The sequence below is a fragment of the Malaclemys terrapin genome, chromosome 19, assembly GCF_027887155.1.
Source record: "Malaclemys terrapin pileata isolate rMalTer1 chromosome 19, rMalTer1.hap1, whole genome shotgun sequence".
In the NCBI taxonomy this organism is placed as follows: Eukaryota; Metazoa; Chordata; order Testudines; family Emydidae; genus Malaclemys; species Malaclemys terrapin.
In genome coordinates this window covers 6272749-6288308 of record NC_071523.1, presented here as the reverse complement: position 1 = coordinate 6288308, position 15560 = coordinate 6272749, and the positions used below count along the sequence as shown (strand labels likewise).

The 15560-nt window shown below is 47.4% G+C and overlaps 1 protein-coding gene across 1 annotated transcript in view; it reads left to right on the top strand.

The window, feature by feature from the left end:
* LOC128826237 (protein-arginine deiminase type-2-like) overlaps positions 1-8310 on the top strand; it is an 81926-nt gene extending 73616 nt beyond the window's left edge. Inside the window, exons 13-16 of the mRNA XM_054009434.1 lie at positions 862-955; positions 3971-4056; positions 6242-6370; positions 7677-8310. Of these exons, the coding sequence (XP_053865409.1) occupies positions 862-955; positions 3971-4056; positions 6242-6370; positions 7677-7910 (543 nt within the window). The 3' untranslated portion in view covers positions 7911-8310. The remainder of the gene's footprint in view (positions 1-861; positions 956-3970; positions 4057-6241; positions 6371-7676) is intronic.
* The last annotated feature ends 7250 nt before the right edge of the window (positions 8311-15560 follow it).

Genomic DNA, 15560 nt, shown 5'->3' with positions numbered 1-15560 from the left:
ACCCCACCCCCATTCCACCCCCTTCCTCAAATCCCCGCCCCCACTCCGCCTCTTCCCACCCCTGCTCCGCCTCCACCCCCATTCCATCCCCTTCCCCAAGTCCCCACCCCGCCTCTTCCCTTGACCGCGCTGTGTCCCCGCTCCTTCCCCTCCCTCCCAGAGCACCACCAAACAGCTGTTTGGCAGCAGGCAGAAGTGCTGGAAGGGAGGGGAGGAGTAGGAACACGGCGTGCTCAAGGGAGGAGGCGGAGGAAGCTTGGCTGCCGGTGGATGTGGAGCACCCGCTAATTTTTCCCCGTGGGTGCTCCAGCCCCGGAGCACCCACGCAGTCGGCACCTATGCATTGCACAGTCATTCTAATGGACAGTTCAGTCCTCTTTGCCACAGCTGCTAAGCAAACACCTCCTCAGTTCGTCTTTTGACAGAAGCGGCATGTTGGCCTTAAGAAGATTTAGCGCAGCTGGTCTTTACAGATGACTCTTGAGAGCTTTGTAACCGGTGTTAGCGATTCCAAGACATGGGAGGAAGTGTACCAGGTTCAACGCAGGCTGAAAGGCTCCAGGTGCTTCTTAGCTGGGAGGATCTGAGAAACGGCACCAGCGAGCTGTGGGTGAAGTACAATAGGGAGGCAGTGCCCAGAGGGGTAAAGTAGAGGGAGTTAGAGTAACCTGGCTCTTTCCCATTAGCTCCCTTGGCTCTTAGGGGCAGTCCCTGACCAGGAGGAGTTTGTGTACGGTGTGGTGGACCAACTGTGTGTTTGTTACTGAGTTGTAAGTTATTATGCCTGCTCTTGAGTATAGTTATTTAGTGCTTTCCTCTTCGTGAGTCCCTTCCTCACCTTCCTCCCCACCTTTCTCCCAGCAATTCCGGATGCTCATGGCCAGCACGTCGGCCTGCTACAAGCTCTTCCGAGAGAAGCAGAAGGAGGGCCACGGGGAAGCCACCATGTTCAAAGGTAAGTTACTACATACCTGCTTCCCGGCAAAAAGAGTCAGTAATGGAAGACAGTATGGCCTATTGGTGAGAGCAAATAAGGGCGCTAGCAGACCTGAGTTCCATTCCCCACCCTACTACTGACTCACTGTGTGACCTAGTCACTTAGCTGCTCCCTGCCTCAGTTTCCCCAGCTGTAAAATGTGGCTACAGGTACTGGCCCTCAGTGACTGGTGCAGAGCCCTATATTACTGCACTCTCCCCCCCCCCCCCCCCCCCCCGCCCCCAGGCTCAGGAGACTCTGACTGTAACCCAAAACTGAAACATTGTGTCATCAGATAGGACTTTCTGTCTGTGGAATAATTACTTTGAACGGCACATTCTATCTGAAGTGTTCCAAAGTATTTTTTTCCCTACAGATGCATCTTGTTTCATGGGGGTAGGCAACCTATGGCACAGGTGCTGAAGGCGGCACGCGAGCTGATTTTCAGTGGCACTCACAGTGCCTGGGTACTGGCCACCGGTCCAGGGGGCTCTGCATTTTAATTTAATTTAATTTTAAATGAAGCTTCTTAAACATTTTTAAAACCTTATTTACTTTACATACAACAATAGTTTAGTTATATATTATAGACTTAGAGAAAGAGACCTTCTAAAAATGTTTAAATGTATGACTGGTACGCGAAACCTTAAATTAGAGTGAATAAATGAAGACTCGGCACCCCACTTCTGAAAGGTTGGCGACCCCTGTTTCATGTTTTTATTTTCTTTGTGCTTCAGGACAAGCTAAAGGAATTAGCATCCCTTTACAAAGAAGGGGATCTACAAAATGTTGATCTGGCACATAGAATGTACTTGTGTTTTTGTTTGAAATGTGTCCAAAGTAGTGTCATTTTCATCAGATGAGAGAAATCAGTTAGGTCTCCAAAAGGGGCATCTAAAGTGCTGGGGGGGTTTCCCCAAAGAGAAGAGAAGATTTGCCACACTGGATGAGGTGATTCGGTCCATCAAGTCAGACATCCCGCCTCAAGATGCATCAGTGGGAAAAGCCCACGATGCACCTGGCCAATTCATCAATGATTTCCGAGGGGGAGTAGGAAAGGAATTCTTCCCTAATTCCGGAAGTGATTGTCTTACGCTTGTCAGCAAGCATATTAATTACCATAAGTTATCCAGCCCCCGGTATTTGACTGTCTCTGAACCCCTGCAGCAGCCGATCCCACAAGATAACCACCTGCTGAGGGTGGAATTCACAAATGTCCCACTCAAGCCCTATTTTGAGAAGTGGAGTGGGACTTCGGTGATGCATATGGTTTGAGTTGGCCCTCTGCATAGGGGTGAATTTCCCCCGGGGTGAAATGCCATTAAATCTCCGGATTACTGTGTAACATGGAGGCTCTGAGACAATGATATATGGACCCATGAACAGTAGATATTTTAATGCTTCTGCTGACCCAGCTCTTGAAACTTGGTCCATAGTTTGCAAACTGCAGATTTTTTTTGTCCAGCAGCTTTTCTCCCATATAGGGCCTGAAGTGCCTTGATTTATTTTGTGCCGGCTCTGCCAGGGACTTAATCTCTCATTTAAAATGAGGAAGATTACCGAGATGGTGCAGCTGTTGAATAATGTTCATGAGCAGTAAAGGCGTTAGATGGCTCATAACACACAAAGCAGCACTGACATTTCAGATTCTTTGGACTGAGCAGTTGGCTTGGACACCTTCTAATTATGAGTTCTTCCCTTAGGATGAAATTCACCCTAGTGCCAGGGACAAGTGCACCACTTAAACTCTTCAACCCATCTCTAGTGAAGGCCTAGGTACTGACACAGCTCCCATCACCATAGTTACTGAGAGCTTCATCCTCACAACACCCATGCGAGGTAGAGAAGTATCATTAGCCATGTGAGGCCCAGAGAAATTAAGGGCAACGTTCTCAGGATGAGCACAGCTTTTAGGTGCCTCTGGTTTTGAGGACCCTGCTCACCTAATTTTTCACAATTGTTTAGCTCCTACAGCCCCACACGAAGTCCGCAAGAACCCTGGGTGTTCAGCACCCCTGAAAATGAGCATCTCCAGCTGGGCACCCAAAATCGCTGGCCACGGTTGGGAACTTTGGCCTCGTGGGTTGTCTACATGTGGGGAAAAGCCCAGAGCCACCAGCGTGCGCTAACTCCCACGTGAACACTTCGGAAATATATTAAGCTAAAGTGCACAAAGAGTGTCCACACAGGGAGTTAATTCACAGTAGTTAATGTACTTTAAAGTCACACCCTATCTTACTCCACACTAACTTCCCTGTGTAGACAAGCCCTTGATGACTTGTCCCAGGTAACATAGTGAGGCAGTGACAAAGTGGTACCAGATGACAGAACAAGGAGCAGTGGTCTCAAGTTGCAGTGGGGGAGGTTTAGGTTGGCTATTAGGAAAAAAAATTTCACTAGGAGGGTGGTGAAGCACTGGAATGGGTTACCTAGGGAGGTGGTGGAATCTCCTTCCTTAGAGGTTTTTAAGGTTAGGCTTGACAAAGCCCTGGCTGGGATGATTTAGTTGGAGATTGGTCCTGCTTTGAGCAGGGGGTTGGACTAGATGACCTCCTGAGGTCCCTTCCAACCCTGATATTCTATGATTCTATGAAAGCTAGAACTGACTCCCAATCTCCTGAGCTGCTGTGCAGTGCCTTGACCACTGGACTTTCCATCCTGATTCTAGAAACCTCTGCTTATATCAACTGTTGTAAAACAGAAGGCATGGCTCACCTGTCACCATGGGCCTGCTCCAAACCCATGGAAGTTGGAGACAGAGGGGAGTTGTTCTGTTGACTTCAGGATCAGGCTCTGTGTCCTTTATAATTATTGATGGACCTGAAGTAAATTCCAAGTTCAGGGTGTTCTTATCCAGGGGGTTGGTTTGACTCAACTTTATTCATAATTTTAAATACCTTGATCAAGGCCCCTGAAACCATCATTCTATTATAGAGTGCTTGCTTTGGCTCTCATTTCATTAATCGGATGGCTGATTTTGTTTTCTCTGTATAGGTTATTCTGGGACAGACACAAAACGGGTCACCATTAACAAGGTCCTGTCCAATGAGGTCATGGTGCAGGAGAACCAATACGTACAGGTAAATAGCTACCGAGCGCTGACCATGGGGCTGTGGCATGTGGAGGACATCCCAAAAGGCACTTAGGTGCTGCTGGAGGGCAAGGGGGAAAAAGGGAGGTGGTATTGTCCCATGGAGCAAATATAGATTAATAGATTCTAGGACTGGAAGGGACCTCGAGTCCAGTCCCCTGCCCTCATGGCAGGACCAAATACTGTCTAGACCATCCCTGATAGACATTTATCTAACCTACTCTTAAATATCTCGAGAGATGGAGATTCCACAACCTCCCTAGGCAATTTATTCCAGTGTTTAACCACCCTGACAGTTAGGAACTTTTTCCTAATGTCCAACCTAAACCTCCCTTGCTGCAGTTTAAGCCCATTGCTTCTTGTTCTATCCTTAGAGGCTAAGGTGAACAAGTTTTCTCCCTCCTCCTTATGACACCCTTTTAGATACCTGAAAACTGCTATCATGTCCCCTCTCAAGAAACATAGCTGGCAAGGTTGAGCTAGTGAAAGCACAGGGGATCATTGCAGGAGTTTGCAGAGGCAGCATTTTCATTCCCTAGCGGGAGGACTGATGAAAGGAAACCTTCCTACTCTCTTGGCTGGCAGGCAGTCACTGCGATGGGGTGAAATTGAATGTTCTGCAAAAGACAGGAGATCAGAATGGATGATTCACAGAATCATAGATTAGGGTTGGAAGAGACCTCAGGAAGTCATCTAGTACAACCCCCTGCTCAAAGCAGGACCAATACCAACTAAATCATCCCAGCCAGGGCTTTGTCAAGCCTGACCTTAAAAACCTCTAAGGATGGAGAATCCACCACCTCCATAGGTAACCCATTCCAGTGCTTCACCACCCTCCTAGTGAAATAGTGTTTCCTAATATCCAACCTAGACCTCCCCCACTGCAACTTGAGACCATTGCTTCTTGTTCTGTCATCTGGTACCACTAGTAATAGTCTAGCTTCATTATTTTTAAACCCCCCCTTCAGTAGTTGAAGGCTGCTGTCAAATCCCCCCTCACTCTTCTCTTTTGCAGACTAAATAATCCCAGTTCCCTCAGCCTCTCCTCGTAAGTCATGTGCCCCAGCCCCCTAATCATTTTTATTGCCCTCCGTTGGACTCTCGCCAATTTGTCCACATCCTTTCTACAGTGGGGGGCCCAAAACTGGACACATTACTCCAGATGTAGCCTCCCCAGTGCTGAATAGAGGGGAACAATCACTTCCCTCGATCTGCTGGCAATGCTCCTACTAATGCAGCCCAATATGCCATTAGCCTTCTTGGCAACAAGGGCACACTGCTGACTCATAGATTCTAAAGCCAAAAGGGACCATTATGATCATCTAGTCTGATCCATGTATAACACAGGCCAGAGGACTGCCCCAACATAATTCCTAGAGCAGATCTTTTAGAAGAACATCCAATCTTGATTTTAAAATTGTGCGTGATGGAGGATCCACCATGACGCTTGAAAACTTGTTCTAATGGTTAGTTACTCACACCATTAAAAATTGACACCTTATTTCCAGTCTGAATTTGTCTAGCTTCAACTTCCAGCCATTCGATCAGGTTATATCTTTTTCTACTAGATTGAAGAGCCCGTTATTAAATATTTGTTCCCCATTTAAGTACCCTGGTAGGTCAAGTCACCCCTTGACCTTCTCTTTGATAAGCTAAATTAATTGAGCTCCTTTAGTCTGTCACTGCAAGACATGTTTTCTAATGCTTTAAGCATTCTCGTGGGTCTTCTCTGATGTAATGAACCCTTCTGGCCTTAAACACCAGGGACAAGGGAGTGAAATAAGCGAATCTTCAGGTCTCTAAGAGGGACCTGGGCAATAAGTCTCCAGGCTCTTTTGGGGTCTCCCTACCTGCTTCGAGAGTCGAGGCCGAAGAGAAATGTGGTGATCCTGTGTGCCAGCTGTCTGGAAGTTTTCACGCTGCCTCATTCCTTGAATTTCTTGTGGGGATCTTGCACTGCTAATGCAACTGCACCTTAATCATGCTAGAGAAGCAAGCCAATTTCAGTGGGAGTTGAGGTCATCTAGTCCATCCCTCTGCACTGAGGCAGGACCAAGTACACCTAGACTATCCCATACTGCAGTTCCACTTGTTGGACCGACTTGTGCTTGCTCATATTAACCCTCTGATTATCCTTCTTCTCTTCCCCCCTTCTTTTCCCCCCCCCACCCCAGCGCTGCATCGACTGGAACAGAGACATCCTCAAAAAAGAGCTGGGGCTGACTGAAAAAGACATCATAGACCTCCCGGCGCTCTTCAAGATAGACAAGATGGGCAAAGCCATGGCGTACTTCCCCAACATGGTGAGAGAGGCCCGTCCCCTGGGACCGGTTGGCTCAGTGCCCCACCCATTCTGTTTCAATGTGCACAGGGTGCCCGTCATGATCGCTGCAGGGGCACACGCAATATAAATTTCACGATATGTGCAAAATGTCCACCCACGATGCTGAAATGAACCTTCAAACCCAAACCACCCTTCTCCTGAGAACAAACCCTAGGGCCAACGTTTTCTAAAAGACTCCCTGGTTTCTGGGTGGCCAATTTGGGACTCTGTGGGTCTGATTTTCAGAGCTGCTGAGTACCTGCAGCTCCCACTGACTTCATTAGAAGTCACAGGTGCTCAGCCGATCTGAAAATGGAGCCCCAAGGTGTCTCCTGTTGGGCACCCAACAGTTAGTGATTTTTTTTTAAATTTAGACCTAAATAAATAGACTGACCTGGTCCCTTGCCCACAAGCTCAGCAAACGAAGGGTCTTGCAGACCAAGGAAAGAGAAGCAAATCTCAGAGTTAAGAGTCCCCTGTTCGGAATACTTTAGCCTTCAACTCTCAGATGTTCAAACCCAACTTGAGTAGGCCAGCTGATCAACTGTCAGGGTAAAGTGCAAAGGAAGGGACAGAGTAAAAGATACCATATCTGTGACCTGAACCATAAAGTGCTAGATTTATAGTGCTAGACCAATACTATGTCTGGTTGGGAATTTTCCGTTGGAAATTTTTAAAAATCAGAATTAAAAAATGGTCCCTCAATTTGCTGAAACCGAAACTGTTTGTAGGAATGTAACAGTTTCTCCTCAACTTTCATTGGGCAATGTTTCTCATGTCCAGAATGGAATTTCTGGTCAAAACCAGAGAGACAGCCGCATCACCAACTGGTTAGAACAGGGACTTTTCCCACATCCAGGTGAGTGCCACAGCCACCACGCTATTCTGGTCTCTTCTGTTTTTTTGCAAACACTTCAAAAGGTCACAGTTTCATCCTGACCCTGAACAGGAAAAAAATTTAAATCGTAAACATTTTCGCAGGACGGGAAAACCGTTTCCTGCCCGTCTATCATCAGCATCTTGCATTGCACCCGGAGGCCAATGGAAAGCAATGCAGTCTCCAAAGCACATGAGTAATGTGCTCCATGGATGTTTGTTTTGACCTGTAAGTTCCTCAAGGAAGTTATGGAGGGGCAGCAAGATGTCAGTTTTACCTTTGCTTCCTACCTCGGTTACTAGCCTTTTTTATTCCATATGTTAAGGTGACATTTCAATCAAAACCCCAGACATGCCTTGGCATTAGCTCACCTGAAATGCAACCCTTGATCTCCTCCCTCATTGCACAGGTGAACATGATTGTCCTATCTAGAGACCTGGGAATCCCAAAGCCATTCGGGCCAATCATCGAGGGAGATTGCTGCTTGGAAGCACATGTCCGCTCTCTGCTGGAGCCACTCGGGCTGATGTGCAGCTTCATCGACGACATTTCTTCCTACCATAAGATGCTGGGAGAGGTCCATTGCGGCACCAATGTCCATCGCAAGCCCTTCTCCTTCAAGTGGTGGCACGTGATTCCCTAGCCGCCGAGCAGGTTCAGATTCCTGCAGTCGAATCTCACTTGGACACTGCTTTTTTTATTGGTTGGTTGGTTGATTGTTTGCTTGAGGTTGGTCAAGTTAATCACTAGAACTTTGGTATGGAGTCTCGGTGCCTTGCTTTGGCGGCTCTGTGTGTGATGTGTTTCACCCATTAGGTGGGAAGGTCCTCCAGCTACACGCCATTCTAGTTTGCATGCTGCAGGTCCCAGCCCATTCCATCCTTGGTTTTTTCAAGCCCTGGTAGATTATGGCAGCTGGAGGTTGAACTGATCAGGGGCATTATACCAAAAAAATATTTATAGAAACTATGGTAGCAAAAGCCATCTTCTGCTGAGTTCTGATGGCAATGATTTGTAATCATGATAATAAAATGGAAAAAGTGTGGAAATCTCTTGGTCTTGTCTTTAAATATGCATGTCCTGCCTGCACCAGTTCTCTGGATTGCACCATTCAAGGTGTGGTCTCTTCATTAGAGACACAAACCAAGACTTCCGCTACCGAAAGGTGCGAGTGCTGATCTAACAGGTATATTTCACAGCACACAAACAGAGAAGTGAGATCAAAACGTAAAATGCTCTTGCTGGGAGGTTGCAATGTAACATGACTTTATTTCTGAGAATTCCGCATGCTAACACACAAGAATGCAAAAAACAGAGAAAGACAAAGCAGGCTGCTCCCTGCGGCAGTGAGGCACAACTCATCCTGCCTTACTGTAGGCTGGTTAGCTGCAGAATGACTGCTGCTAGACCCAGCTCACATACTTCCCCACAGAACCCCCTAGCAAGGAGGACCAGGTACCCCTCCCTCCACTCTTAAAGTGATACCTTGCAATTCCAACACAGTCCACAATACACCACACTAATCATCACTTCTGTTAATTTGGAAAGCAAGGTGTAAAGGGAAGAGGAGTTAAAGGATGAAAGGAATGTAAATTCTTTTATAATCTGGCAATGGAATGTTACTTTTATTTAAACTTTAAACTGCCAGGGAAGACACTAATACAGAGAAAACATGTTTGCTGCTGGCATTCAGCAGTATGTCTGCAAAGGATGCTTAGGGCAAATGAGTTGATCTGTTTCCAATTAAGGCTATAAGAAGTTCTGGCACCGCAGTTAACCAATAACCATTTATTTCAAAATCTAATTTCTTCCCTTTCTTTTCCATGTAATCCAAGACATTGTTTTACTGGGTTTGAAAGTCTCACATCTGCTGCTGAAAATTAAGTATCAGTGGCCAAACTTATTCACGGAAGTCACTGGAATCACAGCAGGGGTGAATATGGTCTGGTTTTGTTCCAAAAGCAAAGTTTTGTTTATAACAGGGGCAGGCAACCTATGGCATGCATGCGGAAGGCAGCATGCGAGCTGATTTTCAGTGGCACTCTCAGTGCCCGGGTCCTGGCCGGTCCAGGGGGCTCTGCATTTTAATTTAATTTTAAATGAAGCTTCTTAAACATTTTTAAAACCTTATTTACTTTACATACAACAATAGTTTAGTTATATATTATAGACTTAGAGAAAGAGACCTTCTAAAAACGTTAAAATGTATGACTGGCACGCGAAACCTTAATTAGAGTGAATAAATGAAGACTCGGCACCCCACTTCTGAAAGGTTGCCGACCCCTGGTTTATAAGCTTTCCTATGAGGAACCACCTCCCTCAAGGGCACCGCGGTCCCTCCTATTCTCTGTCTGTGGCACATAATAGTTTAGTCTCCTGTGGGCTGTGATACTTTGGTCTGATTTTGGTTGTTGGGTTCACTGTGCAGATGCTGGGGGGTATTGGTGGCCTATGATCTACAGGAGGTGAGTAGATGATCTGATGGTCCTTTCTGGATTTAAATTCTATGGCTCTATGTCTAAGTGGACAACTTAGGGATTACCTCCATGATCCAAAAAAACAGGACATTCCTGCATGTCAAGTGGATATGGAAGACATGCTTTGTTTACTCTCTGGAGTCAGAGTTCAACCCACGTGACGTGAACCCTCGATTAAGAGGAATGTCTTGTCCATGTATAAGGCTATCAAGCTGCCAGACTTGGACTGGATGTCAGACCAAAAGCTCTTGAGTCTCACACCTTTTGTTCCATGAATTCATAGAAATTAGAGTTAGAAAAGCCTAATAGATCATCCATTTAGTATTCCCCTGCTACTGTAGTATTGTTTTCAGCATTATGTGTGGTAGTATTTTTGTCTAGTGTACTTTTAAATCCCATGAGACGTGGTTTCCATAATTTTCCTTGGAAGATTATTCCATAGAACTCGCTGTGACGCGTCCCGCCCGGGGTGCCACCTGGAACTGGGGTATCACTGAACCCTCTGACCCACCAGCCTGGGCTCCCTCTCACACTGTGCTGCTGTGACAAGTTGACAAGCTCTCCCAGCATGCACTTCCACCAGCATTCACACAGGTAGGGACACACCCAGCTGCAGTCACATGCGGGCTCTCCGACCACAACCCTCCCCGCCCAGGACTCCAGAGCAGTACCATCCTGCCCTGGTCAAATCTGGCCAGTATATGGGTTTAATACCCGGTCCGCCTCTTTCTCAGTGTGATGAGGACCATGCACGCTTGTGGTAACCAAGCTGAGATTTTCCCCAGACATCTTAGTCAAATGCACACTGGTTTGGATTAAAACATAAAATAAGTTTATTAACAACAAAAAGATAGATTATAAGTGATTATAAGTGATAGCAAACAGATCAAAGCAGATTACCTAGTAAATAAACAAAACCGCAAACTGAGCTTAACATACTAGAAAGGTAGGATATGAATTAGCAAATTCCCACCCAGAGTGATAAACAGGCTGGCAGATTCTTAAGGTACAAGCTGCCTTGGCTTTCCCAGGTTTTCATACACAGGTTAGCAATCCCTTAGCCTGGGACCATCACTTCCTCCCCGTTCAGTCTTTATTCCTCAGATGTTTCCAGGTGTGTTGTTGTAGGGAGAGTGAGGAACGCCCATGATGTCATTTTCCCCCTTTTATATCTTCGTCACACTTGCTGGAAAGCTCTTTTGCTGTGACCTGGGTCAAACAGTTCCCATTGTGTAGCGCTATCTCTGAGAAGTTTCTATTGTACACAGTTCCTGGGGTATTCTGTGAGTACCTTGGATTGTATGTTAAATAATGCCTTTTCGTGCTTGAAACCTTACTTTTCTATGAGGTTAGATTTCACTATTGAAAACTCTTCCTTTTCTCTCCCTACCCTATGCTCCATCCATCTCTCCAACCAGCATTTCTGCAGGTTTGCGTCCATTCTACTAATGTGTCTAAAATGCAGATTTTAGGGACCTCATTTTCCACTGCCTTGCACCTCGGGCAGTCATCCACGTTGATCCAAAGTGGGTAAAAAACTCCACCTTTCTGATCTGGTAGCACTTCTCCCTGGTTTAAATAATGCATCGTAAGAATCTGGACTCTATAATCGAGGATGCAAACTGACGTATCGGCTGATTTCTCTGAAGCACTAAGCACAGTGCCCAAAATCAGACCTATGTCCTCTGAGGATCCCAGAGTTCAAATGCAAACGTTATCGCTTCTAATATTTTATTGTGAGTTCAGCAGCCTGCAACACCAAAAATAAAGCTGGAGATGAGAGCACGGCCTCCTCCGATCTATAGGCAGGCTTCAGTTACAGGCCAGTCCAGGCAGCGGAGAGGCCAGTGGAAGGTTAAATGAGCGAGACAAGCAATGACCACACACAATACTATAAAAAGCAACACAGACTATTAGAAGACACGGGGTTCCTTCAATGGGGGCAAGGTCCCAAAACAGACCTCTTGTAAATGGCAGAATGCATTTAACAAGAGGCTGCTCGACCCTTTCAAGGCTAGTGCTCCGGAGAGGCAGAACAAGAAGCGCGCAAAGGATGAAAGGGTAGAAGCGCCATGAAAAGAGTCAGACGGCTACTCCCTGCTCCCCTCCCCTCCGAAATCCCAGTCATTGGGAGATTGTTTGGGGATTAGCATGTAGACAGGAGACAGCGTTATATAGCTGTCTGTGCGGATATTGTGAAAGCCGACCTCACAGAACCAAATCCTTCTCATCTATTATATGGAGTGTCAATGAGGTGCTGTAGCCACAGCGTCTTTGGCTTACATTTGATCGTCCAGTGAAGGTGGGATCCGCTCCCATCAGCAACGTGCGAGCTGATGCCTCAGTCAGACCCAAGCAGCTAGTTGTATGCCAATTCTTACGCACCATGAGACCCTGAGATGAGTGCCTTCCCTGCTCTGTGCCTCAGTTTCCCCATTTGAAAATTGGACATAAGGCATGCCTAGGGGTGTAGTGAGGCTTGCCTCACCAGTGGTTGAAAAGTGCTTTGAGATCCATGGATAGAAGGCACAATGGGCCCAATCCTGTGAAGGGCTGAGTGCCCCCAACTCCCCATGCCTTTAGTGGCTTGACATTTTACAGGACCATGCCCCCATATTGCCAATTACATACTAACACTGAGCAGGAGAGTCTCCTACTAGCCGCGGAAACCAGGAACCAGTCCTCTTTTAGCACAGCTGCTGAAGGCAGAGCAAGGGGGCAGTTAACGACAATGGCAGAGGCAGCAGCTGGAGTTGGAATAGGGCTCCAACCAATCAAGCTGGTGACCCATAAGTTGCTTGCTTGGTGGGAGGAAGTTAAATTGAACAGCTTTTAGCTGTGTTCCTATGGAAGATGTTTACAGCATTAATTTGTTGGGGGCAGATTGTTCCCTACACAGAAATAATCTGAGCTGGGGCTGGAGACCCCGTGAGGTTCCCCAGCATCATAGGAAGAAGTTGCCTCTCTGTGGAAATAGCAGGGAATTGGATCTCCCGTAGACCAACAGCTCCTTTGCTTCCATGCTGGCATCCAGCTCCCTCTGACGCCAGAATCCCCAGGCAAGGGCCCCAATCATAAAAGCAGAGGGTGCCTAAGTTACTACTGGCCCAGTTCTATGCCCTATTCTGCCATTGATTCCCCTTGTAACTTTAGGCAAATCAATCTGTGCCTCAGTTTCCCCAGCCAGGAGGCTAGCACTCACCAAGGTGGGGAAGTGCCTTGAGAGGCTCAAGTGAAAGGCACTATTTGCACGTGCAAAGCATTCTCAGCCTACTGGACTGAGCCCAGAGCCTCCAGCAAGGATATCAGGTTAGAAAAAGAGCCGGAGCAAGGTGCTGTGTGACAGGAGACGGCTGCAGTCCCCATAAAGCCGGGGCATTCGCTAAGACAGTGTCACCGCTGATGCTAATACCACCGCCGCCCTGGCCCAAGATTAAATTTAGTCCCAAGTGGCTCAAAAGATAATAAGTGGCTCGTAGGGGGTGAGACTCCCAGTAAGGACAGGCCAGCCAGCTGGCTGCCAAGGAGGGCCATCCGATGACATCGCTGTCTGTTCTGAGAATCTGCCAGCTGGAGGAATGGAGTGTGGAGGCTGGAGAAAGATAGACGGCATAACTGGTGAGCTCCAAACCTGCCTGGCTTTGTGATGCAGGATAGGGTTACCGTCCTGCTACAGTGTTTAGAACTTGCAGCAGCTGAAGTTCTAGCCTCCAACTATGTGAAATGCAACCCAAGCGAGGGGGTGCATGCCCTCTCGCTCCAAATGGGGCTGGGCCATCACCCCTGGAGCGGGCGGTCCAGGTTGGGCATGCCTGTTGCCCCTTGTCCACCTGTCCTGAAAGATGGAGTCCACAGCTGAAGGAAGCTTTAGTCAGACATTCTTTCTCTCCCAAATGAAGGGTCTAATTATGCTCCTCAATTTGTGTGAAATGTTTTCGGAGGTCTTCGGCCAAAGCAAACAGGAGAAATAGCTGACTTGTGATGCAATGGCATTGCTGATTAGATGAGGACATCCACTTAATGAGCCCCGGTCAAATTTCCACTGTGTTTAGTAACAAGTGGCAGTAACAGATACGTCTACATTTTTAACACCACGATTATTAGATTTTCCATCCGCGATGAATTCAGAGACAGATCAGCTGCTAAGACTTCTCTCAGCCGAATAAACTCCTGAGTCTGTCGATGCTCTTCAGTGTCATCTCTGAGCAGAGAAATCAAATGGATTCTTTCTACACATTCAAGTCTTGGCATTGTTCTCCCACGTAGAGTTTGCCACTGAGCATGCCAAAGGACTTCTCCGTTCTGCTTGTAAGCTACAGTGGGAATATGACACCCCAGCCCTGATTCTCTCCTCCTTTCCTCAGTGGTGTAAATCCGGAGTAACTCCATTTTCTTCTGCGGTGTTGCACCAGTGTGAGGAATGATTTTATTATGTATTTGTATGACAGCAGCACCTAGGGGCCCCCATTGTGCTAGGCACTGTATGTGCTCATAGTAAAAGACAGTCCCTGCCCTGAAAGACAGCCATAAGGGTGACCCACCCCTCAAACGATCCTCACACTGGTGACCCTCCATAAACCAGTGCTGGAGTGAAGGCAGCATTGCCGGCAACCAGCTCACATCTGTCATAACGAAAGGTCCGTTGACTATCCAACAGTGGATCTGCAGTCTCTACTGTGGCCTTGTGAGACCTATCCTGCCCCATCTGTTCTCCTGCCGGACGAGGCGTGTTCGTGTTCCATAGCATGATAACTAGTGACAAGACTGGCTTAATTTTCACAGCTAATGAGCAACCCCAGCTCCTAGGTAGGTCAATGTGCCTGCAAATGCTCTGCACCTTTGAACATCAGGCCCAAAGTGCCTGTACTGCTTTGATATCAGTTTAGTTAGACCTTCCGATTGCTTCCTAATGCTCACTCTGCATCTGAGCTGCGTGGTCTCTGCAGTCTAGATTGTAGGCTCCTCGGGCAGGGACTGCCTCCTCTTCTCTGTTTCCTGTCACTCACATGGGATCCATAACTGATCAGTCCAACAAGGCCAAGCTGAAGAAGGCAAGAGATGAGGCAGCCCTGATGCCTATCATGACTTAGATCAATTAGCCTGGCAGACTATTAGCCATCCCAGGGGGTGATGTGTTAAGGTGGAAGAGGTTCTAAAAGTAACGGCTGCCAATGCACAGGACAGAGCCCCATGGCCCCTTGGCATTGCTTTCTCTGCCCGGAAGGAAACAGGGCACGCCAGCTCCTGGTCACCTCTCTATTATGCAAAGGGCACCTTGTGTTAGCGACCCTGGATTGGGAGTGGGTATGTAACAGTGGGAATGGAGTGCTGTCATCTGCAGGCAGGGCAAAGGGTTTGAAGCCGAGTCACCGACAGTGCCCCGGGGCTGGAGTTGGGGCACAGCTGTGGAATGGGATGCGTCTTGGGACGAGGGAAACAGGATCTTGATTGAAAAGGGAAAAGTGCCTGAAATGCCTCTGGAGGGCAGAGCTATGCGGAGAGCACAGAGTAGCAGGTCTCCCCCATCTGCCGTCTTGTGACCTCTCCCCCCATATCCTTTTACCAGTGGGACAGGTTCTAACACGCCTGTCCACAGGGCCTGCAGGAGTGACTCTGAATTCTATCTGCCACTTAAAAGGGAGAACTCTCAAATTCAGCACATCTAAGGAGATGGGGAAATTCTGTCCCCCCCGGAAGACGCACTGTTTACGTGTTAATGTAGCCGCAGCTTCTCCAAGTTGGAAAGTGAAATATTAAGAAGCCAGGCAAAGTCATGGGGCCAGGTCTTTGCTTGGTATAAATCGACAGAGGGTTAG